The sequence below is a fragment of the Anas acuta genome, chromosome W (assembly GCF_963932015.1).
Source record: "Anas acuta chromosome W, bAnaAcu1.1, whole genome shotgun sequence".
NCBI lineage: Eukaryota > Metazoa > Chordata > Aves > Anseriformes > Anatidae > Anas > Anas acuta.
The window spans coordinates 14326397-14353216 of NC_089016.1; the positions used below are offsets into that span (position 1 = coordinate 14326397).

General features: G+C 42.5%; 1 protein-coding gene across 5 annotated transcripts in view; it reads left to right on the forward strand.

Annotated features, from left to right (window-relative positions):
* The window catches only part of LOC137846967 (polycomb group RING finger protein 3-like), a 127293-nt gene extending 100795 nt beyond the window's left edge, over positions 1–26498 (forward strand). For all 5 annotated transcript variants that reach the window (XM_068665122.1, XM_068665125.1, XM_068665123.1 and 2 more), the window contains 3 exons: positions 6769–6906; positions 12372–12452; positions 24275–26498. In XM_068665122.1, the coding sequence (XP_068521223.1) occupies positions 6769–6906; positions 12372–12452; positions 24275–24322 (267 nt within the window). In that variant the 3' untranslated portion in view covers positions 24323–26498. The remainder of the gene's footprint in view (positions 1–6768; positions 6907–12371; positions 12453–24274) is intronic.
* The last annotated feature ends 322 nt before the right edge of the window (positions 26499–26820 follow it).

Sequence of the window (26820 nt, forward strand, 5' to 3'; positions counted from 1 at the left end):
CTTAAGTTGCGCCAGGGGAGTTTTAGGTTAGATGTTAGGAAGAACTTCTTTACTGAAAGGGTTTTTAGGCACTGGAACAGGCTGCCCAGGGAGGTGGTGGAGTCACCATCCCTGGAGGTCTTTAAAAGACGTTTAGATGTAGAGCTTAGGGATATGGTTTAGTGGGGACTGTTAGCGTTAGGTTAGAGGTTGGACTCGATGATCTTGAGGTCTCTTCCAACCTAGAAATTCTGTGATTCTTCTCAAAATCATTGGTATTGTCCCAAACAGTCTTTTGGACTTCAGCTGGAAAAAATTCCTTCACTTCCTTCCCTAACGATCAAGGCAGCCGTTGCCTGCATCCATAGCTGTGCTTGCATACAACTAAGAGCTAAAGATCTAACTTTCCATTAATGCTCTTATCCTCTGTTGTTACAGCTTCAGACCAAGGCCACTCACCATTCTCTATTATCATAGAGGCGCCTTCTTGAATCACAATTAAAACTTATAAGCCATAGAAATAAAACAATTCTGTTAACTAAATTCCTGCTAACTATATTAGTAAATACTCCTGACCGTAATGTCCTCATTTTGCTCGACTGAGCTTTAGTTTCAGTTCACCGTCACCTGGCGTTACTTTCCAGGGGTCTTCTAGAGCTTTCTTCACTTGAGAATGGTGAATCCAGGCACTCTGCTCCTTGATCTCAATTGCGGTGGAGGTTGTAAGGAGCACCTGGTATAGTCCTTTCCACTGTGGTTTCAAAGTTTTCTCTACAAGAGACTTAGTTACTTCTCAGGCTTTGGCAGTCCTAGTGGGGAAAGCCTCTGGCCATCCTGAAAAGGTATCTGTCAACACCAGTAAATATCAACACCCCCCTTTTCTTGGAAGTTCAAAAAAGTCAATTTGCCACTGTTTCCTGGGCTCATGGCCTTTTCCAATTTGACAGTTTTGGTTTGGGGGCATTTTTGGGGGTAGTCTGGAGACAAAGATCACATTGTTATTTGAGTGATGGTAGCATATAAGTTCCTGGCAATATTTTTTTTCAATTAAATAGTTATGAAAAGCGTCTATTCCCCAATGTGTTTTCTGGTGTTCTTTCTTTACCGGTGACCACAATAAATTGGAGGGCATGACTGGCTTCCCTTCCCTTTTTGGTAATAGCCCATCCCTCTTGGTTATATTTTCCCTCTTGTCTTTTGATAAATTTTCTATCCTTTTTGTTATATACAAGGTTACCTTCAAGGGGAATTTGCCTGTCTGGAATCAGGGCTCCCTCAGTTGCTACCTCACCTTCTGCTGCTTCTTTTGCCTCTCTGTCCGCCAGATCATTTCCTTCCTCCAATTCTGAGCTCACCTTCTGGTGTGCCTCAGTGTGCATGATTGCTACCTTTTCAGGCAGCTGAACTGCTTCCCATAATCTCATTATTTAGTCCGTATAGATGTTTATTTTCCAGATTCTATTACGTCTTTGCAAGTGGTAACTGCATACCCAATGTGTCGTTTTCTGCTGATGACGTAGCTGCTCCCATATTTCCACATCATCAAAAGGAGTGTCTTTCAGATCTGGATGGCTGGAGTAGGTAGCTTCAATGGTCTCCAGGCAGTCATGGTGTACTGGCTCCCCTTGGTTTCTGCTGATTTCAGGAACCTTTGTGGGGAAAGCCAGTGACCGCCTTTCACTTCCAGCACTGTGGACACTGTGTGAGACACTAGTACAGTTATTTTCTGTCCCAAGGTGAACTTGTGTGCTTCCTGGATATTTAGCACCACTGCTGCAACGACTCTGAGGCATCCCGGCCATCCCTTGGCAGCAGCATCCAGCTGCTTAGAAAAATAAGCAACTGCCCTTTGATATGGGCCCAGGTCCTGTGCTAGTTCCCAGGGCAATCCCCTGTTTCTCATGGGAGAAGGGGAAAAATGGTTTATTCACATCTGGAAGTCCCAGAGCTGGGGCTGACATGAGAGCCTTCTTTAGCTGGTCAAAGGCTCACGTGGCCTCCTTTGTCCATTGGAGGTCCCTTTTCCCATTTGTAATGAGTGCATACAGTGGTTTTACAAGCAATCCGTAATTATAGAGCCACAATCTACACCACCCCCCCGTCATTCCCAAGAAGGTTCACAGTTCCTTTATTGTCTTGGGTTTCAGGGTTTGACATATCGCTTCTTTATGATCTTGCCCCAAGGTCCATTGTCCGGCACTAATCTCATAACCCTGGTAGGTCACCTTCTGCTTTACCACCTGAGCCTTCTTCTTCGATACCCTGTAACCCTGTAGTCCCAGAAAGTTTAGGAAGCTTACTGTCCAGGCCACACATGCTTCTTTCTGTCTGGGTGGCTATTAGGATGTCATACTGCAACAGCCTTCCTTCTCCTGATGGGGCTTCCCAGGTCTCCAAGTCCTTTGCAAGTTGTTTTCCGAACAAGGTGGGTGAGTTCTTAAAGCCCTGAGGCAACCTTGTTCATGTGAGCTGTGTTTTACGCCCACTCTTAGGGCTTTTCCAATCAAATGCAAAGATTTTCTGACTGGCTTCATGGAGAGGGAGGCAAAAGAAAGCATCCTTCAGGTCTAAAATGGTAAACCAAGTTAGCTCTGGTGTTAAGCATGTTAATCAATTATCGGGCTAATTCCTTCTCTATCTTCCCTTTTCAAGAGGTACTGTTTAAGTGCATTTTTTTTTTTTTTGCCTTCCCTGGTACATTAGAAGATCATACTCTGGAAAACACTTGACTTAGGATTTCCTCACTAATTTCCTCTTTGGTCTCAATAGCTGTCAATATCAAACTCAACACTTCCACATATCTTTGATCATTTACCTACATATATATATATTTTTTAATAAAAATTATATATATATATTTTAATAAATTTTATTTATTTTTAAATAAAATGGTTGCATGTAATCTTTGCAATAAATCTCTCCCTAGAAGTGACTCCGGGGAGTTGGGCATGTACAGGAACTTGTGAATGCCCCACTGTTTCCCATATTTCAATGGTTTGCAGAAATATGCTCTTTCAGATTGGCCAGTTGCCCCCTTCACTACAACGTAATCATTCCCCACTGATACTAATGCTTTATTTAAAACTGAATATATTGCCCCCACATCCACCATAAGTTCCACCTCTTCTCCCTCCTTCCCCAGCTTCATTTTTATAACCAGTGGATCTGCTGGGGTTGATTCCCCCGGTCCTCTTCAGTCGTCTTTTGCACGCGCGACTACCATCTCCCTTCCCCGCTTCCCTTTTCCATTTCTTTTCCATTCTGGGCATTCATTTTTCCAATGCCCAAATTTCTTACATAGGGCACATTGCTCCTTGCCTAGCTGGGGCTGTTCCTGTCTGGGCCTCCTTTTTCCTTCTTCCCTAATAACTGCTATCAGCCTCTTCTGCATATTTAATTGAGGAAAATAACAGTCCTCTCTCCTTCCAAATTGCACCTTGTGCATGCACCACACCAAAGGCATATTTCAAATCTGTCCAAATGTTTGCCAGCTCAAGAGCTCTTATCAAGGCGATGATTTCCACCTTTTGGGCTGATGTTTGTTACCGCATATCCTGTGAGGCGAAATCCCTGGCGGACGAAGCTGCTACCATCTATATACCAATCCTCCACATCTTCTAGGGGTGTTTCCTTTAAATCTGGTCAGCTGGAGTGTACCGTGTCTTGATGCAATCATGAATGGGTGATCTGGAAACTCTGTTACTGAGGAAAGAGGCTGGGTTCACAGTATTAGTGCCAAAAAAAAATAAAAAATAAAATAAAATAAGAGTCCATTATACACATTCCTTTTCTTCTTCAGTAGCTATCATTTGCATACTGCAGCAGTGTCCCCTTTTCCTGAGGGGTCTTTCAAGCTTCAAGATCAGAGTTCCCAAATATGGTGGGGCTATTCTTGAACCCCTGTGGTAACACTAAGTAAGCTGAGTTTTCCGTCCTCTATTATTATTTTCCCATCCAAAGGCAATATTTTGGTATAAAACCGTCAATAATTTCCGGGGTGATTAGGGTCTCACTTGGGGGGGTTGGTCAGGGGAATGCAATCATTGAAAGTTCCCTGAGCGGTCCCATTGGCAATCTGAGCTCACACATGAACTCAGGTTGTTTTAAGAGTTAGCTGTTTTTCTGTTTCCATGACAACTCTCTCGGACCCATCATGATCCCTCTGCTCCAGAGGGCTCACACCAGTGATTTTGAGGTCTCTGCCTCAACCCTGGAATACATCCTCTTTCCCTGCTTATTCAACTTCAGACATCTCTGTCAAATACTACATGCCACACCGTCAACACCTTCAACAACCCTTTTAACACCTCATTTTATCTTATTGTTATAGGTTTTCATATTAGATCTCTCACTTTGGCTTTTACCTAGTCTTTTTCTGAACTACTTGTAACCTTTTCAGTTGGAGTAAAGCTCTGGAACAAGGCAGCCCTCACGTTCTGCCTTGAACTTTTGTCCAGATCCATTTTGTCCTCTTCAGGTATCTGCTTGGAAGAATTCCATGGGTTAGGGACCTGGAAGGAAAGGGGATCCAAGGCAGCTGGTCAGTATTCAAGTATCACTTTCTCCAAGCTGAAGATCAGTGCATCCCTATGAGCAAAAAGACAAGCAAAGGGGGCGGGAGACCTGCATGGATGAGCAGGGAGCTCCTGGCAAAGCTCAGACAGAAGAAGGAAGTTTACAGCATGTGGAAAAAGGGACAGACTACTTGGGAGGAATATAGAGACACTGTCAGAGTATGCAGGGATACAACAAGGAAGGCCCGTGATTTTGAGATCTCAGCCTTGGGTTGAGGCAGAACTATTAACATTCCTACATCCTCTTTCCCTGCTCATTCAACTTCAAACAGCTCTGGTAAATACTACATGCCACACCTTTAACACCTTCAACAACCCTTTTAACCTTTTGGGGCGGGTGCCTTGGTGACAAACAATATGGAGAAGGCAGAGTTGCTGAATGCCTTTTTTGCTTCAGCCCTCAGGAATCTCAGACCCTGGAGACAAGAGAGGAAGTCCAGAGAAAGGAGGACTTTCCCTTGGTCAAAGAGGATCAGTTCAGAGATCATCTAAGCAAACTTGACACCCACAAATACATGGGCCCTGATGGAATGCACCCACAGATGCTGAGGGAGCTGACCGATGTTATTGCTAGGCCAGAATATGGTGTGGAGAATAGGAGAGGTGCCTGAGGACTGGAAGAGAGCCAATGTCATGCCAGTCTTCAAAAAGAGCAAGAAGGAGGACTCAGGGAACTACAGGCCAGTCAGTCTCACCTCCATCCCTGGAAAGGTGATGGAACAGCTCATCCTATCTCCAAGCATGTGGAGGATACGAAGGTGATCAGGAATAGTCATCATGGGTTCACCAAGGGGAAGTCATGTTTGTCCAATCTGATATCCTTCTATGATGAGATGACTGGTTGTGTAGATGAGGAGAGAGTGGTGGATGTGGTCTACCTTGACTTTAGCAAGACTTTTGACACTGTCTCCCATAACATCCTCATAGACAAGCTCAGGACATGCAACCTAGATGAGCAGACGGTGAGGTGGATTGGCGATTGGCTGGACAACAGAGCTCAGAGGGTTCTGCTTAGTGGTACAAAATCTAGTTGGAGGCCTGTAGGTAGCGGTGTCTCCCAGGGGTCAGTCTTGTTCAATTTATTCATCAAGAGCCTGTACGATGGAACAGAGTGCACCTTCAGCAAGTTTGCTGATGACAAAGCTGGGAGGAGTGGCTGACACCCCAGAGGGCTGTGCTGCCTTTCAGAGGGACCTCGAGAGGCTGGAGGGTTGGGCCGAGAGGAACCTCATAAAGTTCAACAAAGGGCAAGTGCAGGGTCCTGCACCTAGGGAGGAATAACTCTAAGCACCAGTACAGGCTGGGGGGTGACCTTCTGGAGTGCAGCTCTGCAGAGAGGGACCTGGGAGTCCTGGTGGACGGCAGGCTGACCATGAGTCAGCAATGTGGCATTGTGGCCAAGAAGACCAATGGTATTATGGGCTGCATTCGGAAGAGTGTTTCCAGCAGGTCACGGGAGGTGATTCTCCCCCTCTACTCAGTCCCAGTGAGGCCACACCTGGAGTAGTGTGATCAGTTCTGGGCTCCCCAGTACAAGAGTAATATGGAACTACTGGAGTGAGTCCAAAGGAAGGCTATGAAGATGATTAGAGGACTGGAGCACCTGCCATAGGAGGACAGGCTGAAAGAACTGGGCCTGTTTAGCCTGGAAAAGAGAAGACTGAGGGGAGACCTCATCAACATGTATGAATATCTGAGGGGAGGGTGTCAAGAGGATGGAGCCGGTCTCTTCAGTTGTGCCCAGTGAGAGGACGAGAGGCAATGGGCACAAACTGAAGCACAGGAGCTTCTGGCTTAATATGAGGAGGCACTTCTTTACTGTGAGGGTGACAGAGCACTGGAACAGGTTGCCCAGAGAGGTTGTAGAGTCTCCTTCTCTGGGAATATTCAAAGCCCACCTTGATGCCATCCTGCGCAGTATTTTCTAAGTGATCCTGCTTGGCAGGGGGGTTGGACTAGATGATCTTCATAGGTCCCTTCTAAACTCGGCCATTCTGTGATTCTGTGATTTTGAATTGAATGGTGCTTAATAATAAGATGACAAAATACTAGAGAACCTTTTCTTTAGTGAGACTGTATGTTTTTCAGTTTAAACAATACTGTTATTCTACATTTTCACCTTTTTGTTGGACTCATGAAGGCTGGATGTGCAATGCTTAATGGGGATTGCTGAAAATTCTGTCAATCAGCCCTGACTGTTTGCTTTTCCCCAAAGGTGAGCATCTGCTTGGAATGCAATAGCAGCAAATTACGTGGATTGAAACGAAAATGGATCCGCTGCTCAGCACAAGCAACGGTCTTGCATATAAAGAAGTTCATTGCTAAAAAACTTAACCTTTCTTCTTTTAATGAGGTAATTGTTTTAATGTTTTAATGTTTAAACATGATTTTGTAAATCAAAATCTTATGGATTATTTTCAAAACAGTGTATTTCTTTCCAATTAGATTTTCAAAAAACAAAAGCATACTGTATTTCCTGATATAAAGAAACAGAAAATGGCTATTTAAATTGATGAGCTTAATGCAGAGAAATAGTTTTTTTTCACACACACACATACACACATACACACACACTTTAATTTAGGAATGCTGGTCATCTTCCCTTTTATTCCTCTCCTCCAATACAATGGAAATGTAGCTCTTACTAATTGTTGGCTTTATACAGAGTTGGCAGTGCAGCTCCGTGTGTTGTTCCATGACCAGTTTTAAAATATACCAAGAGGCTTGGTTATGTATTTCCACCTCTGTTCTGCAAGATGCTTTGGTGGCCTTTAATGAAGGGATACGCTGCTTCAGCTGAGATTTTTCACTCAGTGCGGAGAATAGATGATAACACTTGGGGATTACTGAAAGACTGATTTAATGGAAAGCAGCATATATACTTTCTTCTGCTTCTCTACTCTGAGTGAAACTCAGCTGGTGCTGCCTACTCTGAGCAGAAGGGCAGTAAATAACTATTTTACCTTGTCCTGGTTTCAGTTAGGATAGAGTTAATTGTTGTGGTTTAACCCAGCCAGCAGCTAAGCACCACACAGCTGGCCAGCAGCCAAGCACCACAGAGCCATTCTTTCACCCTCCCCCTTCCCTCTCTGGGATGGGGGAGAGAAATGGGAAAGTGAAGCCTGTGGGTTGAGATAAAGACAGTTTAATAAGACAGGAAAATAATAATAATAATAATAATAATAATAATAATAATAATAATAATATATACGGAACAAGTGATGCACAATACAACTGCTCACCACCCACTGACCAATGCCCTGACAATCCTCGAGCAGCCCCCCCCCCCCCCCCCCCCCCGCCCCGGCTAGCCACCCCTATATATTGTTTAGCATGATGTCAGATGGGGTGGAATATCCCTTTGGCCAGTTTGGGTCAGCTGTCCTGGGTCTGTCCCCTCCCAGCTCCTGCTGCACCCCCAGCCTGCCCACTTGCAGGACAGAGTGAGAAGCTGAAAAGTCCTAGGCTTGGTGTAAGCACTGCTCTGCAACAGTTAAAACATCAGCATGTTATCAGCACTCTTCTCATCCTAAGCCAAAACATAGCATTCTACCAGCTACTAGGAAGAAAATTAACTCTATCCTAACTGAAACTAGGACAACTTTTTCCCTGCAGGGAGTATATAATCAGACTGATCCTCAAAGAAATCTTGGTAAGGGAAGAAAGAGGCTTTTCTATCCTCTGCAAGTTCTGCCATTTCAGGTTCTAAAACTAGAACACATAATGGCAGGCATGTGAAAACTCAGCCTCTGTTCCTCCCTTTGTTGGTATTAGTCACAGTCCCTTCCATTCAGTCTGACTCTCAAACTTCCATCTCTCAATCTTGAAAACTTCTAAAGATGGTGATGACATGACCTCTTTGGACAACTTTTTCTGTTGATTAATTATCCTCGTATTGATTTTTTTTCTTATATCCAGTCAGAGCTTCCTTTTTTTTTTCCATTGAAGACCATTGTCTCTCATTCTCCCACCATGTACCTCAGAAAAGACCCTAGCTCTATATTCTCTATAGGCTTCTCTTAGGTATTGGAAGTCTGTAACTAGGTTCCCCTTAAGCTTTCTCTTTTCCAAGCTAAACAAGCCCAGTTCCCTCAACCTCTCCTCATAGGTCCTGTGTTCAAGCACCCTGACCATCTTGGTGGCCCTCCACTGAACTTGCTCAAGTTTATCAACATTTCTTGTACTGGAGGGGCCAAAACTGGATGCAGCATTCCATATGTGGTCTAATAAGTGCTGAGCAAAGGGGAATAATCACCTCCCTCAATCTGCTGGCTCTGCTTCTATTGATACAGTCCAGAATGCTGTTAGTCTTCATCACTGCAAGAACATACTGCTGACTGATGTTCAGCTTGCTGTCAACCAGAACCCTTAGGTCCTTTTCAGCAGAGCTGCTGCCCAGCTTGTACCATCTCATGACTTTTCTAGTATTCTTGTTGAATTTCATGAGGTTCTTGTCAGCCCATCCCTCTAGTCTGTTTAGGTCTCCCTGAATGGCAGCAGCTTCCTCAATTACGTCAGCTGCTCTCCCCCAGTATGGTGTGCAGTGGGTTTACGTGGCAAGGTTTTGGTAGCAGGGGGCCATGGGGATGGCTTCTGTGAGAAGGATCTAGAAGCTGTCCCATTGCTGTCCCATTGTAAGGGCCCCACTGCTGACCAGAGCTGAGCCAATAAGCGATGTTGTTTTGTGCCTCTGTGAGAGCATATTTAAGACAGGGAAAAAAAATGCTGCACCACACAGCAGCTGGGAGAGTGAGAGGAGTGAGGAACAACCTTGCAGGCACCAAGTTCAGTGAAGAAGGAGGGGGAGAGGTGCTCCAGGCACCGGAGCAGAAGTCCTCTGCGGCCTGTGGTGAGGACCATGGTGAAGCAGGATGTCCCTCTGCAGCCCATGGAGTACCACGGTGGAGCAGGGTTTCACGCTGCAGCCCGTGGAGGAGACCACAGTGGAGCAGGTGGCCCTGCACTGACAGAGGCTGCTGCCGGAGCAGGTTCTGGGCCGGACCTGTAGCCCGTGAAGAGGAGACCACGCAGGAGCAGGTGACTTGGCAGGAGCTGCTGCCCGTGGGGGACCCAGGTTGGAGCAGTTTGCTCCTGAGGGATGAACCCTGTGGTACAGACCCATATCTGGAGCAGTTCTGGAAGAGCTGCTGCCTGTGGGGAGCCCACGCCGGATCAGTTCATCAAGGACTGCATCCTGTGGGAGGGACCCCACAGCACTGGGGATGAGAGTGACCGAGAAGGAGCGGCAGAGAAGAAGCGCTGTAGACTGACCATAACCCCCATTCCCCCGTTCCCCTGCGCCACTCGGGGGGAGGAGGTGGAAGAGAGTGGATGGGGGGGGAAGGTGCTTTTGGTTTCTTTCCTTTGTTTCTCACTTCTCTAGCTTGTTGTTAGTAATAAGCAATAAATCTTGCTGTCTCCCTATGCCGAGTCTGTTTTGCCCGTTACAATAATTATTGCGTGATTTTCTCGTCCTTATCTCAACCTTTGAGCCCTTTCCATCATATTTTCTCCCCGTTCCTCTTTGAGGAGGGGGAGTGAGAGAGCGGCTGTGGTGGAGCTCGGCTGCCCACTCGAGCGGAACCACGACATGGTGTCATACACAAGCTTGATGAGATGGATTCTGTCCCCTCTTCCAGATCACTGATAAGGACATTCAACAGGACAGGTCCCAGGATAGACCCCTGCAATACTCCACATGTCACTGTTCTCTGTGTAGAGTACAACCCATTAACCACTGCCCTCTGAGCCCAATGATCCACCCATTTTTTCACCCATCAGGAAGTCCACCCATCCAGCAAATTTGGATACAAGGATGCTGTGCAAGATGGTGCTGAAAGCCTTGCTTCCGTCAAGGTGGACAACATCCACTGTTCTCTACTGATCCATGGATCTAGTTATTTCATTAAAGAAGACATTCAGGTTGGTCAAGCATTATTTTTCCCTTGGTGGCTGGAAATAGCCAACACCTTCACCTTTATGTGCCCAGAAATGGCTTCCAAGATGACTCTCTCAGAGATCACCAAAGTGAGGCTGACTGGTCTCTAGTTCCCTAGATAGTCCTTAATACCATTTTTAAAGATGGGTGCAACATTTCTCAAGTCATTGGATACCTTTCCTGATCTCCATGACCTTTCAGTGATGATAGTGTGGTCTTGCAATTATATCAGCCAACTCTTGTGGCACCCTTGGATGCATCCCATCTGGACTACTATGGGTTGAGATTTCTCAATAGATCCCTGGCTCAATCCTCCTCTACTACTGGTAGTTTTTCTCCTCCTTGAAACCTGTCTCTAGGCACAAAGACATGGGAGACCGTGTTGGTGAAAACCAAGGCAAAGAAGGAACTGAGTACCTCAGCTTTATCTGCAGACACTGTCACTAAATTGTCTAGCCCATGCAGCAATGGGCACACATTTTCCTTGTTTATTCTTTTATTGGTAACATAGCAGTAGAAGTTCTTGTTGCCTTTAATGTCTCTTGCCAGTTTCAATTCCAGATGAGCTTTCCCCAAACCATCTCTGTATACCCAGGCAATGTTTCTATATTCCTTCTATGTAGCCTGTTCACATTTCCACCTCCTGTATATGTTCTTTTTGCATTGGAGTTCAGTCATGAGCTTCCTGTTGAGTCAAACTGATCTCCTGACACATCTACTCATTTTGCTAAGTATTGGGATGAACAGTTCTTGTGGTTGGAAGAGGTTGTCTTTAAAGACCTGTCATCTCTTGAGCTTCTTTGCACTTCAGAGCTGTCTCCCATGGGATCCCACCCACCAGCTCCCTGAAAAGCAAAAATCTGCTCTCCTGAAGTCTGGGATCTATACTCTGCTACTTGATTTCCTCACTCCCTTCAGAATCTTGAATTTCACTATTTCGTTGTTCCTATAGTCATGACTGCCATCGATTATCATGTCCCCAGAAAGTTCTTCCTTTTTGGTGAGTAATAGATCCAGCTGTATGTCACCCCTGGTTGGCCCATCTAGCATCTATGTTAGTCTCCGATACCTTTCAGAAACCTGGACTGCTTTCTTACCAATTGCACCATTCCTTTTGTGTTTAAACTTACTATTCCACTGCAGCAATCTCTGTTTTTACAACCTACCTGGTTCTTATTGAAATGCAAGAATGTTCATGTATTTGAGTTTCAGGAGTCTTTCCCCCTTAAAGGGCACACAGCATTTTTGTGGAAACTGTGTATTGGTATGTCCAGTGAAAATATGTGTTGAGGAGGAAAGCTATAAGGATGTGAACACTTGGTTGAATGCTATAGACAAATCCTGATTTGAGTCTGTCAGCTAAGCCATGTTAATGGATTGCATGCACATTCTTAGCTTTCTCAGGTTGTGGTAAAGTGCCACTAGCATATGTCACTGTCACGGTGACTTATCCTTTCAGTACATGTCACCTTGCAGTTCAGGTAAGATAAGATCATGTGCGTGATCATCTATTGAAATTCAGCTGATGGCTGGTCACATGATTTCACATTTGCTCATGTATCCATACCCTCGCTGTTTCCAATATCAAGATCTTTCAAAGCTGACATAGAAAAGAAAAAACAACTATAAAGTCTCTGTAAAACAAAAACCCCACTGATGTATAAGGGGGAATAGCCTTTTTAAAAATGTATCTTCAAAGTAGAAAGTCACTTCCTGGGCACTGTGTAAGCAATTTTCATAGCATGTCAAACAACAAAGCTGTCTTTACCTGAGAATTGTTCTGTTTCTTTGATCTTTTTATTGGGCCTTGTATGAAGTGCATTGTTTCAAGGCCATGTTCTGTGTATCAGTGAATTAATTATTTCTTCTTTTTTTGTCAGCTGGATATATTATGCAATGAAGAGATTCTTGGCAAGGACCACACACTCAAGTTTGTAGTTGTTACTAGATGGAGGTTTAAGGTATGACACAACTGCTTTTCAGCAAAATTTTCATTTTCCATATAAATCGTTAGCTGACTAAAGAACAAAGTTCATAAAACATATATCTCACATGTCTATACTGCAATAACTTCAAAATGGTTAAAACATATTTTTAAAAATGTCTAATAAACTACCTTTAAAAGCAGGTATTTTTCTTGGTTTGAAAGAGAAAAGGGAGGAAAATTTTAAAATATGCCACTAAGGAAAAGGGGAAGTTAATAGCAGATGTCAAGTTGATTGTAATTAAAAATTATAAGGTAAAAGAGGCTGAAGCCATTGAGAAGGGCATTTTTCTCAGCCATGTAAATCATATACAATTAATATTACTTTGTGTAGGTTGTGAAACTGGTTACAATGCAGAAGAGACAAATATTTAGTATATTCGTACCCTGTAGTTTGGTAGAGAGAGGGTGAATATACTCATTAAAGGATGAGGATGAATTAAATTTACTCCCCACTTTAAGTTCAAGAGACTTGTATCAACATTTAGTAGTCTGGGGAAAGCAGTTGAGTGGGTCTCTGAGTTACTGATGTTAGTATCTTTAAACAAAATAAAACCAAACCCCTGCACAACAAAACAGAACTGAATAGCAATGATGGGGCATTCATACTGAGAGATTTATACTGGATTCATGAGGATTCATACTGTGCATTCATGTGATTTATACCCACACAAATAAAATGGGTTTAAGTATCATGAAATGTCAGGTTAAAAATCTAGGCTACAAGTCACACCTAGAAGTGTGTATGGTTTGGGAGAGAGAACCTATATAGAATAATAGGTTCAGAGAATAGTTTGGGTTGGAAGGGACCTTAAAAATCATCTAGTTCTAACCCCCCTGCCATGGACAGGGACACCTTCTATTAGACAAGGTTGCTCAAAGCCCCATCCAACCACTTCCAGTAATGGGGCATCCACAGCTTCTGTGGGCAACCTGTTCCAGTGCCTCACCTTCCTCAGAGTAAAGACTTTCATCCTAATATCTAATCTAAATCGACCCTCTTGTAGTTTAAAGTCATTCCCCCTTGTCCTATCAGTACACTCCCTGATAAAGAGTCCCTCCCCAGCTTTCTTGTAGGTCCCCTTTAGGTACTGGAAGGCTGCTATGAGGTCTCCCCGGAGCCTTCTCTTCTTCAGGCTGAAGAACCCCAACTCTCTCAGCCTGTCTTTGTAGGAGAGGTGTTCCAGCCCTCTGAGCATCCTCATGGCCCTCCTCTGGACATGCTCCAACAGGCCCATGTCCTTCTTATATTGGGGGCTCCAGAGCTGAATGCAGTACTCTGGGTGGGGTCTCACAAGATCAGAGTAGAGGGGGAGAATAATCTCCCTCGACCTGCTGTCCACACTATTTTTGATGCAGCCCAGGATATGGTTAGCAATGCGCTGACTCACGCTGAGCTTCTCATCAACCAACACCCCCAAGTCCTTCTCCTCATGGCTGCTCTCAGTCCATTCTCTGCCCATCCTGTATTTATGCTTGGGATTGTCCCAACACAGGTGCAGGACCTTGTACTTGGCCTAGTTGAACTTCTTGAGGTTCATACCTCATGAGTTTGAACTTTGAAGAGGGGTTAGTGTTCATAATGAATATGCAACACAAGCTTCCTAATACTTTTGGATGCATAAATAGAAGGGATGAGTGAGAATAGGTAGGCAATTTTTATCCATGTATGAGGAAATAATTGATTTCAGATTAGGAAACAGAGGATATGAGACTTAGGTCAGTTATGACATATTCGTGAATGACCTGGAAGAGAGGTGAAATAGTGAGGTGACACTGGCACCAATAAAGTTATTCAAGACAGTAAAGATAAATGTTAGTGATGAAAGGTCGCAGGAGACCTTTATAGTACTGGATGACCAGGTGATAAAATGGCACCTGAGGTTCAGTAAGGGTAAATCATGTATCTGGGCATAGATACATAGATAAATCATATCAAGGGCAAAACATGTATCTGAACTTTATGTATAAAAATGGTGGGCTCTGAATTGACTGACATCAAACAGTAATCAGGCTTTGGGGTTAGACATAAAGATATTGGCTCAGTAATGGTCCAAGAAAAACACAGAAGAAATGCTAGAAATTATTAGGAAAAGAATAGAGAGCTAAACAAGAGCACTGCTGTGCTTCTGTATAAATCCACTATTTACCTGTATCATGTGCAGTCGTGATTGGCATGGAAAAAGGAAAAACTATAAACTGTCATATTCTATGAAAGAGATGAAGGGTGGCAAGTGAAACTAGTAGGTATGAAGTTTGGAATGAACAAAGAGGAAAAGCAATTTTGTTGTAAATTCTATTTACCCTGATGGGGAATTGAGTTGGGAGAAACAAAGATCACAACCAATATTCATTAATAACAGAATTTATAAAGCTGTTACTAATAGGGTCAAACTATTATTAATAGCAGATGATAACTCATTTATTCCCTCACACATTTGCTCATAGTTACCCAGTTGGAAAAACAACAGGGAGACCAACTCCATCTGTGTATTCAGAAGCAGAGGGTCATACAGACATGCCAGTGGCTTCTAAGTAGGTGTTCAAACAATCCTTTATAACACAACTCTCCACGTTCATACCTAAGTTAAACAGTATTGTCAATTTTCATTCATAGTTTACATAATCACAGAATGTTTCATTAACTGTATAATAATTATAAGCATAAACATTTTGATTCTATAGTATTTATGATTATCACAATTAATAAAACTATACATTCAAATGTGATTAATCATACAACGGGGAGGGGCTTAAGAGATATACAAATATTTCCTTCAGCCTTATCCCTTAAATGCTTTCCCCAATATCTCCCCATGACATGTTGGTAATGTTGAAATGTTTCTCATTCCTCATATAATTGTTTAGTTAGCCAATATGTTCTCTTTTATCATGAGTAAGATTACATTTACAGCAGATCTTTCCCAATTCTATTATACATGTACATTTTACATATCTTGTTAGGTATCCTAATATAATTGTCACATAATGTAGCCCTGGTACAAGAATAGTGATATTCCTGGTCACTACTGAAAAAGCGAACATGATCAAACCAGTTTCATCTAGCTTTCACTGTTGATATTAGTGGCTTGATCTGATCCAAAGTTCTCAGCTATCCTTGCTCTAATTTTGCCCTTCTTATCTTCTTGCAGGCTCTCTCATAACTTAGTGATTTTCTCAGAAATGTGTCACCAGGCTAGGCAGCTGTGTAGTATCAGAGCTGGGCTTTGGATCCTTGGGACGCAGGCGACTAAACAGTTGGGGAGGGAGAAGGAGAAATAGCAGGGGGAATTACACAGAGCTGTTCACATTCATTACATTCATGTATAGACTTCTACCATTCTCTTTCTTCTTTTACAGAAATGCTAGGTTTAGTGGTTAAGTTCTGATTATTAGATATAAGTAACGTCCAAAACAGGTCAGGTCCAAGATCAAGCCAGAAAGTTAGGCCACAGGTCAGGATCTATGAGGGTATATGATCAGCAACAGCTGTGGAGATCAATACTCCCACAACACATCTCAGACAAGAAGTGAAGGCTCAACTCTGAGATGGACAGATGAGGGGAGGCCCCAGGTGATGTTGTTCAGGTCCATTAAGGCCTATTAGTGCCCTGAAAGTCCTGACATATTTGCCATTACCTTCATCTATTTGATGTTACAGGGTTCATCCTATCTGTTATATAATTGGACCCTTTCTATTTCAGCTCTAAAGCATGTTCCATTTATCCAGTTTCAAATACATCACTTGGTCCCCTTTTCTATAGGATATACATGAATTCAATTCTTCCTTTCTCATTTTCCATTTTTTTCTTGTATTACTTCCACGTGAGACTTGATTTCTTCTTCATCCTGTTGTAATGTTTTCACTTTTTCACACTGATCTCTTTTCAGGAGCTCTAGGGGTCACCAAGGTATGGGCTGTTCAAATGTTATATGGTACAGTTTTAAACCACTACTTAATCTGTCACCATTCCTTAAAGCTGCTAATATAAAGGGTATTTTTCCAGCCCATTGTTTTGGATATTGTCCTACAATTTTTGTTAGACTATTTTTTATAGTCTGATTCATTCTTTCTACCATTCTGGATGATTGTGGGTGGTAGGATATATGCAGTCTTTGTTTAATCCCCCGGTCACTCATTCAGGCTTGAGTACCTTCATTTACAAAAGTCCCTTTGTTTTCTGATCCTCTGTCTGCTGGTGTTCCATATCTACACATAATTTCCTTAAACAGATTTTTTACAGTTACAGTGGCTGTGTTCCTTTTAGTGGAAAAAATTTCAACCCATCCTGATAATATATCTATGATGACAAGGAAATACTTATATCCTCCTTTAGTTCATGGAAACTTATCTTTATAATCCATTTGAAGTATTTGCTAAGATCCAATGCTTTTCTGATACAATAGAGGTGGCACCTTAGTTTTACTAGTTTACTTTTGTATCATTGAATATCTCATACAATTTTTAATTATGTGCTCAATTTCTTGCTTCATTTGTGGCCAAGTATAAATTCCTTGAACTCTTTTTAGAGTGCCTTGTGCTCCTTCATGTAACTTATTATGACAATCTAAGATGATTTGTTTTCTTTAAGACAACACTGCTATCCATTTCCTCTTATCATTACCTGTTTCCTGGTTTAAACTGTGGCAATTGTTGACTGATCTATTTGATCATTGAACTGTTTCTCAGTGTTGTTTTCAGTCTTCTCATGTGCTTTAACATGCTTATATATTTTTCTCACTGTCTCTCTGAGCTTGTAAAATGAACCTCTGCTTTTCTTCCATTCTGGTCTTCCATTCCTCTTTCACCTAGTCATTAGTCTACTATTTTACTCCAATAATCACTGTACATAAAGAGATTTAATGGGTTCTGTTTAGAGGGTTTGCCTTTTAATAACTTCTATGGTAGCCTATACTTCTGCTGTTTTGGATAATCCTTTGTTGTGGGTTGACCCTGACCAGCCACTAAACACCCGCACAGTCAATTATTCCCATCAATGGGACAGGGAACAGAATAAGAAGAGAAAAAGCAAGAAAACTCAGGGGTCCAGATAAAGACAGATTAATAAGTTAAGGGGGGGGGGGGGGGGGTGTACTGTATTGGTTTGACATGGAACTTTTTTTTTTTGGGGGGGGGGGGGGCGCTGCAGGGGTGGCCTCTGTGAAAAGAGGCCAGAAGCTGGCCCCGTGTCAGACTGAGCCAGTTCCAGCTGACTCCAAAAGGGACCCACTGCTGGCCAAAGCTGAGCCAATGAGTGATGCTGGTTGTACCTCTGTGAGAGCATATTTAAGAAAGGATAAAATAAACACTGCACAGCAGCACCTTGGTGAGATGGGTGAGGAAAATATGAGAGGAACAACACTGCAGACACCAAGGTCAGTGAAGAAGGAAGGGGAGGAGGTGCTCCAGGCACTAGAACAAAGATTCCCCACAAGCCCTAGGAGAAGACCATGAACCTGAAGCAGGTTGTTCCCAATGCAGCCCATGGAGGGCCACGTTGTTGTCTGATAAGAAGTTCAGATTTGTTACCTGGTGTGCAATGAGACAATCCACACACTAGGTTGAGATATTGTTTATTTCAGAATTGTGCAAGTCTGGGTACCAGGTGGATTACCACTAAGCTGGCACACCTAAGGATTTTCCGTGCCACTCTTTATACAATCACTTATCAATACATTTACATGTTTTTACAATCCCCTAGCCTCTGATTGGTTACATAATTAGCATACTGCTGACATGACATAATCATTCTGCACATCCTCAGAGAGGAAGGATTCCTTGTTGGGCCAGGGTCTTCCAGCCTAGGGGCATGATTTTTACTATTATAATGAGGATAGTTCACAGATAGATTATATTAGAATACTCCTGATCTTTGTTTTTCAGGGAACTATTCACATTACATTGATTGGCGACCTATTTCCCTCAAGAATGTCAACATAATGGTCTTCCTGATTAGCAGGATTAGCAGTTCCTCAGTTCATCATCCTTTAGACATCTCCAAGGCCTGGGTCATCTTGTCCTTTCCTCAAAGTACATATTTTATCTCTTTCACACAAAACAGAGTTAACTGGATCCTAGGACAGTCTGCAGGGGACCAACAGCCCACAGCCAAACAGCCCAAAACTCCCTCACTGACACTCACGGTCTTCCCCCCAAAGCCTGAGGTACCCTTACAGAACTGCTTCACCCCTCTCTGCAGACTGAAAAGGAAAAACCCATTGCAGGGAGGGTGGAGCTGAGAAAGACAGCCCAATCTGCTCCCCGCGTAACAAGTAGTCCAACTAAGAAAAGGCAATGAGTGATAGTAGTATTTGTTGCATACTATTATTTCTTTAAGCAGTCTGGGACATTTAGTAGCTGAGTTTGCACTTGCCTTATGACTCTGCCTGGTTAGCAGTTTGCCTCTGAAGATTCTAACAACGCATGACAAGCGAAAAATGAATTATCACTAAAAATCTCTAAATCATCTATGATTGATCTTTGTGTACCTCAGTATAGTCACACAGAAATTTTCCAAGTAAGAGTAATATGTTTGGATTGTAAACTAACTGTTCAGTATATGCAAATGCTTTTCATGTGCCCAGAGTAGTCTCATCTAGAAAATATTTTGCTTAATTTATTACGTTGTTCTGTACCATTGCAGTGAACCAAACTTCCTGCACTTAATTTTTAAATTATTACAGTTGCAATGGCAACTGACAGAAACAATTTCCTCCTTTTTTTTGCTCTTTGCAAGCAATCTGCTTCTCCCAGACATCTACAGAAAAGTATAGGTTCGCATAATGAGGTTTGAGTAGTTGTCTGACTTCCTCCTTATCGGATAGCTAACTTATTATGTAACCTTCCCACTTGGTCAAACTTGACTGAATAATATAGTAATCTGAAACGTTTAAGATAAACAGTTGTTAGTGTACTCTAGCATTTCATAGTTTTGACTTTTGGTAATAGTACAGTTCTGAGTTAAGAACCTGATTCTTGGAGCACCAGGAACACCCGCCCCTTTTGCAGAAGAATGTTTTGATGTACCTGTGGTGTTAAAAGTACGCTTATCAAAATATTTCACACAATTACGAAACTGTTGAGGTTAGATGAAAACTCTGGAAATCAGCTAGTTGTGTGAATGTCCATCTCCTCCTCCACCTTGCCATGCACTGCTCAGAGTAGGCTCAACTACAGCATGTTCTCCAGGGCCACATCTAGTTGGATTTTGAATATCTTTAAGGATAGAGACTCCACAACACTTCTAGGGAAGCTGTTTCGTTATTTGACCATTCTCATAGCAAAGAGGTTTACTCTTATGTTTAAATGGAATATGCTGTATCTCAGCTTCTGTATGCTGCTGTTTGTCATGTTACTAGATACCTCTGAGAGTCTAGCTCCATCTTCTTTACTCTCTGCTTCCCCCATTCGTTCCTAATCAGGAGTATATATACATTGATGAGATCCCATACAGCTTTTTCCTCCAGCCTGAGTGATCCCAACATTCAGTCTCTCATATCTGGTGCTTCAACAAGCCCTTAGTGGGCCTTGTTGGGGCCCACCCTTTTTAATATCTTTACTGATTTGGATGAGGGAATAGAGTGCGCCCTCAGTAAGTTTTCAGACAACACCAAGCTGGGGGGAAGAGTCGATCTGCTGTAGGGTTGGAAGGGCCCTGCAAAGGGACCTGGACAGGTTGGATAAATAGGCAGAGATTAAAAATGGGATGAGGTTCAACATGGCCAAGTGCCAGGTCCTGCACTTTGGCCACAACAACCCCATGCAGCGCTACAGGCTTGGGGTAGAGTGGCTGGAAAGCTGTGCAGAGGAAAGGGATCTAGGGGTGTTGGCTGATGCTTGCCTGAACATGAGCTGGCAGTATGCCCAGGCAGCCAAGAAGGCCACTGGCATCCTGGCTTGTATCAGGAATAGTGTAGCCAGCAGGACCAGGGAGGTCTGATCCGAACTGATCCTGCGTGGGCTTCACACAGGCAGCAGCTCTTCCAGAACTGCTCCAGATATGGGTCTGTACCATGGGGTCTATCCCTCAGGAGCACATTGCTCCAACCTGGGTCCCCCATGGACAATGGCTCCTGCCAGGTCACCTGCTCTTGTGTGGGCTCCTCTCCATGGGCTACAGGTCTGGCCTGGAATCTGCTCCGGCAGGGGTCCTACACAGGCCGCAGCCTCCTTCAGTGCAGGTCCATCTGCTCCACCGTGGTCTCCTCCACAGGCTGAAGTGTGGAACCCTGCTGCACTATGGTACTCCATGAGCTGCAGGGGGATAACCTGCTACACCATGGTCCTCACCACAGGCCACAGGGGACTTCTGCCTGGAGCGCCGCTCCCGCCCTCCCCCTCCTTTACTGACCTTGGTGCCTACAAAACTGTTTCTCACTCCTCTCTCTGCTGCTGTTCCCCAGCAGTTGTTTGTTTGTTTGTTTGTTTGTTTTCCTGTCTTAAATATGAGGCGCTAACAACACCACTTATTGGCTCAGCTCTGGTCAGCAGCGGGGCCCTTACCTAACATGGGGCAGCTTCTAGATTCTTCTCACAAAAGCCACCCCTCTGCCCCCCCCACTACCAAAACCTTGCCACATAAACCCACTACATCATCCCTGGGGGTGTTTAAGGAAAGGTTGGATGTGGTGCCTAGGGACATGGTTTAGTGGGTGATACTGGTGGTAGGGGTATGGTTGGACCAGATGATCTTGGAGGTCTTTTCCAACCCTAATGATTCTATGATTATGATTCTAGTAGGAGATTCTCTTCTGAGAGGTACAGAGGCACCCATCTGTTGACCCGATCTGCTCTTGAAGTAAGTCTGCTGCTTACCAGAGGCTCGTATCCGGGATGTTACCAAGAGACTGCCAAGCCTTGTACGGCCTAAGGACAATTATCCACTGCTGCTGTTTCACGTGGGCACCAATGATGCAGCCAGGAGCAGCCTGAGGAGTGTCAAGAGGGATTACAGAGCCCTGGGAGCAGTAGTAAAGGACTCAGGAGTGCAGGTAGTTTTATCATCAGTCCTGCTGGTCAAAGGGGAGAAGATTGAAAGGGCCAGTCAAAGCTGGAAAATTAACAGATGTTTGCAGGACTGGTGTGACAACCAAGGGTTTAGCTAGTTAGACCATGGGACTTGCTTTGAGAAACCTGGTCTACTTGGGGCAGATGGCATCCATCTGTCAGAGACGGGGAAGAGCATCTTCGGTCATAGGCTTGCCAAGCTAGTGAAGAGGGCTTTAAACTAAAGTTGCTGTTGTAGGGGAACCTCAGTCCATCCAGCTCCTACCAGTTTGATGCCAGTGCCAGTAATAGATGCCCAAAGCCTGGAAAAGTATCACAGGTCAGCAGGAGAACACCTGAAGAGCAGCACAAAGGAAGTCCAGCCACTCCAGACAGTAAGTTAGCTTCATCAGGGGCCCAAGTCAAATGTCTCTACGTTAATGCACGTAGCATGGGGAATAAACAAGAGGAGTTAGAGATGTATGCATGCCTGCAGGGCTATGATCCTATTGGCATCACGGAGATGTAGTGGCTCCTATGACTGGAGTGTTGGAATGGAAGGATACAGGTTCTTTAGGAAAGACAGGCAGGGGAGATGAGGAAGGGGTGTCACCCTCTATGCCAATGACCAGTGCATAGAGCTCTGCCTGGGAATGGATGAGGAGAGGAGCTGACTGAGAGCTTATGGGTCAGGATTAAAGGGAGGGCAGGAACAAGGGACATTATAGTTAGAGTGTGCTACAGGCCACTCAACCAGGAAGACCGACCTGTAGTTCCCTGGGTGTTCCTTTTTTCCCTTTTTAAAAATAGGGGTTATGTTTCCCCTTTTCCAGTCACTGGGAACTTCACCAGACTTCCACGACTTCACAAATATAATGGATAGTAACTGTAGTGGGTTTACATGGCAATGTTTTGGTAGCAGGGGGCCATAGGGGTGGTTTCTGTGAGAAAGATCTAGAAGCTGCCCCATGTTTGGGAAGGGCCCCATGTGGCGTAATGACCACAAGGACACCAGCATTTCTTTTAGGATCAATAACTTCAACTACTTTATTGAGGACAGGCTCCCTTCTTATATCATTAGCTCTACAAGTAGTACTTTTCCACTAACTATTCGTAGGTTAAATATTTGCTCGGCAAAAGCAAATATTTAGCAACTTCCATGTCTTAATGTTTGAGAATAAGCAGTTTGAGACAGCAAGGTGTCTCCTGAATCACCCTTCTTTGTTCCTTCTTACTTGTTTACATTCCTCATGGCTTCATCATCAGGAGTCCAACTTATCACCAGTCATGGGGCTTGTCGACTCCCATGGCAATACTCCCACAGGGATAGAGTTAATTTCCTTTATAGTGGCTGGTATGGTGCTATGTTATGGATTTGTAATGACAGTAGTGCTGATAACACACTGATGTTTTAGTTTTTGCTAAGCAGTGCTTACATAGTGCTTCTCATGCTGCCTCGCCAGTGAGTAGGCTGTATGTTCACATACAGAGTTGCAGTCAGCGGCTCATTGTCCAGGTAGAGACCAGTGACTAGTGTTGTCCCTTAGTGGTCTTTTTTGGGACTGGTATTATTTAGCATTTTTGTTGGTGACATGGACAGTGGGATTGAGTACACCCTCAGAAAGTAGGTTGAGAGAGTTGGGTTATAGCCTAAAGAAGAGAAGGCTCCAGGAAGACCTTATAGCAGCCTTTCAGCACTTAAAGAAGGCCTACAGAAAAGATGAGGGACTTTTTACCAGGTTATGTAGTGATAGGAGAATGGGTAAAAGTTTTAAACTAAAAAATGGTAGATTTAGATTAGATATAAGGAAGAAATTCTTTACTATGAGGGTGGTGAGGCACTGGAACAGGTTGCCCAGAGAACTTGTGGATGCCCGCCCCATCCTTGGAGGTGTTCAGTGTCAGGTTGTATGGGACTTTGAGCAACCTTTTCTAGTGGTAGGTGTCCCTGCCCATGGCGGGGGAGGGTTGGAAATTGATGGTCTTTAAGGTCCTTTCCAATCCAAACCATTCTATTATTCTATGGTATATAATACTCTTAGTTTTCACCTGCTTATAGTAGCCACCACTGTCTGGAATGTGGTCCAAGTATGCAACCCATTATTGATGCCAGTGTGTGCTCATGGCCATGACATTCAGCAGACCTTTGGTGTTCTGAGTTTATCGGTTCTTGTGGATTCAACAGGATTGCTAGTTTTAGGAGCTTATCAGTCCTTGGGAGACTTTCACATATTATCTTCTCAGCATGGGTTTTTCTTCTTTGGCCTGCTCTTTTCTGGTAACTATTGCTCCATCCACATACATATGTACCTATAGAGCCAATTCACACAAACTTGTACAGAAGAGGCTTTTATAACAGTTCTTTATGTTGTGTATACTTACACTATAGAACTCTGTACTGCAGGATGATGTGGGTATTAGACATTTACATAGCTTTTAAAAAGCAATTGGTAAATTCTCAGAAGAATTATTGGCTGAGGATTATTAATACAAGGCCCCACATCTGGTTTAGGAAAGTCCTGAATTGTTTGTAATTGGGGAGCATTCTGGAGGCTATTGTTATTTATTTGCCATTCTTATACCTTTCCCCAAGGATCTGCAGTTGGCCCCTGCTGGGAACAGATTGCAAACAAAAATAGAAGGATTCTTTGGGGGAAGCTCGATAGGTGGGATATTTTGGTTGCATTTTGGAATATAGCTACACTGATAGTCCCTCTAAGCTTTAATTTATGAAACAGATAAGTTTTATTTACAAAGTAGTTTAATTCATTTTAATTTTGCCTCTTAACCTGTCCGATGATTCTGTCTTGCAGAAAGCACCTCTACTTCTACATTACAGACCCAAAATGGAATTGCTGTAAGAGATCTTTATTGTCCTTCTGGACAGGTGTTTTTTTTTTTTTTTTTTTTTAAGAGACTATCATCTGACACCTTAGTGCAGCATTTAACTCTTATGTGATGTGAACCAACAGAATCATTTTGGAAGTCTGTAGTGCTTTTATAGCAGACTGTCCTTCTGAATATTTCTAGTGATTTGCTGCATGGATTTTTGGACAAATATATATATATATTTTTGTACAAAATGAAATAATTCACAACTCAACAGTACTCTACCAGCACTGAATTTACAGGTAGTGAACACTTCACAGTTCCATGGAGCTCAGCCTGATTCATCTATTTGTAGCCATACAAAAATAAGTTAGAATGTCGTGGGAATGATTTAAAATGTTGCTTTTAACAAAAAATTACTACATTTGCTTATTTTTTTCTTGAAACTTTACAACTTATTTCCGTATATCTTTCTGAGTTTTTCTTGTTTTATATAATATGTCCAGTTTTGTCACCTTTAATCAAGCCATTCTATAGAACATTGAATATAGTGAATCATAGTGTATCATTGAATTAATGATACAGTGACTGGTAATATTTATTATGCTGCATTATAAACTTCCAAAAAGCCTGGAGATCCAATTAGTTCATTAGTTTTATGCAATGTTTGATCTGTATTTTGTATTTCAGTAATGTTTTAATATCCCCACATTTATGTGTTATTTTGGGTTTAATAGAAATGAGTTCACTTGACTTTTTCTTTAATCTTTTTTTTTTTTTTAAATAAGTCTTAATATTTTTGCCATGGAATACATTAGGTCTGATTGTAACAAATGCTCAGAAGTACTGAACTTGTGAAATTGTTTTAAAACAAATATGTCATGTAATCAGAGATTGCAAAACTCAAATTTTACTTTAGGGAGTATTTGCTGTTTCATAGCTGTAAAAACTATGGTTGTTAGGCACCTTTTATTGATGCTGCAGAAGCTTCCATTTCACTAGATAAAAATTCTTCAGTTAACTGCAAACCAGTTCTGTGTTTCTTTCTGTTTTCTATATGAAACCATAACTATTTTAAGCGCAACTTATAGTTATCTTTGAGGTCAGATTAGATTACAGGGGTACCTTCTGACCTTATCTGATAAGTTTGATTGTGTCAACCCCTGAGAGATACAATATGTGTATGGGTGTCTATGTACAGATGTGCATGCACCTTAGAGAATCTACCTTCAGTAGTACTTAGCAGAGTACTGATTGCACAGCTTGAAAGGCTTTTTAAAATAGTCAGCTTCATAAAATTGTGGTAGTAGTTGAAAGTGATTTCTGCAAGCTTTATGCTGCATAGCATTATATATATATAGCATGGGTGTGTGTGTTTGACATGGGGTCTTAAGTCACTGAAAAGAAGATAAGTAGTATTATTGGCAGCTGGTGGCTGCCAGTAGTTTTTAACTCTTGGATGAGTTTTCCTGTCAGCTGAAAATGGCAGTTATATCAAACACTTTATTCTTTCATAAAATGTCAGTGACTCAGAAAATCAGTATGCCAGTTAGCACTGTCCTGTTTCTTCCAAATGTGTTCTCCTACTTTGCAAGAAAGCATTGCTTAATGTTACTTGATAATGGGAGGTTGATCCCACAAGAGGCTTATTCAAGTATTCTAAATCCTATTGTTTCTTCTTGAATTTTTCAAACATGTTGTTCTGTGCATCTCCCATGCTTTTCTTAATTGGGCTTTTTAGTTCGTTCCTAGTTTTGCTGTTGCTAGAGTGAAGTGTTAAGTTTTCTTGTTTTTCTTTGGGAATGGGACCCTTGTTTTCATTTCAGTACCCATATGTGAATGGTAAGGAAGTTGAAAGAAATACAAAGAGGAAAAAAAAAGTCTACTGAACTATGGGGATGGCCAAGAAAGACACAGTAAGGCCAGTGGAAACTGAAAGAGGTTAGCAGTTACAAACATAATTTCAGAAACCACTCAGCCATTCAGTTCTAACTCTTGCTCTAACAGTCTATAGTACAGAATATGTAACTACATTTGGAATCACTTGAATTTGTTATGGTGCTATATCAATATATTTAAATCTGTTTATATAGGTATGCACCTGTAGCCAGTGTTAATACTTATAGCTGGTGATTACTCATAATTCTATCTGTGTTTAGTTTAATCTGATAAAACCTCAGCAATGTTAAAAAAAAAAACAAAAAACAACCACACACACACACAAAATAAAACAAACAAACAAACAAACAACCCACACCTCACAGCCCTATTTTTTCTCATCATTTCACAATATATTCATTCCAAAAACTTATTTCCCATAGGGAGGAATGGGATGGTGTCTACACAATTTGTTTGCTTTCTAGCTTTATAGAAAGACTACACAACAGCTGTTAATTAAAGTCAGAGGCAAGCCTTGGGGTCAAAATTCAGTTTTATTTATTTGAAGCTTAAGAAACAGTTGGTTTAATGTCAAAATTATATTGGGTAAAAAAAAATACTGACTTTTTAAACTTTAAAATCTTAAAGTTGG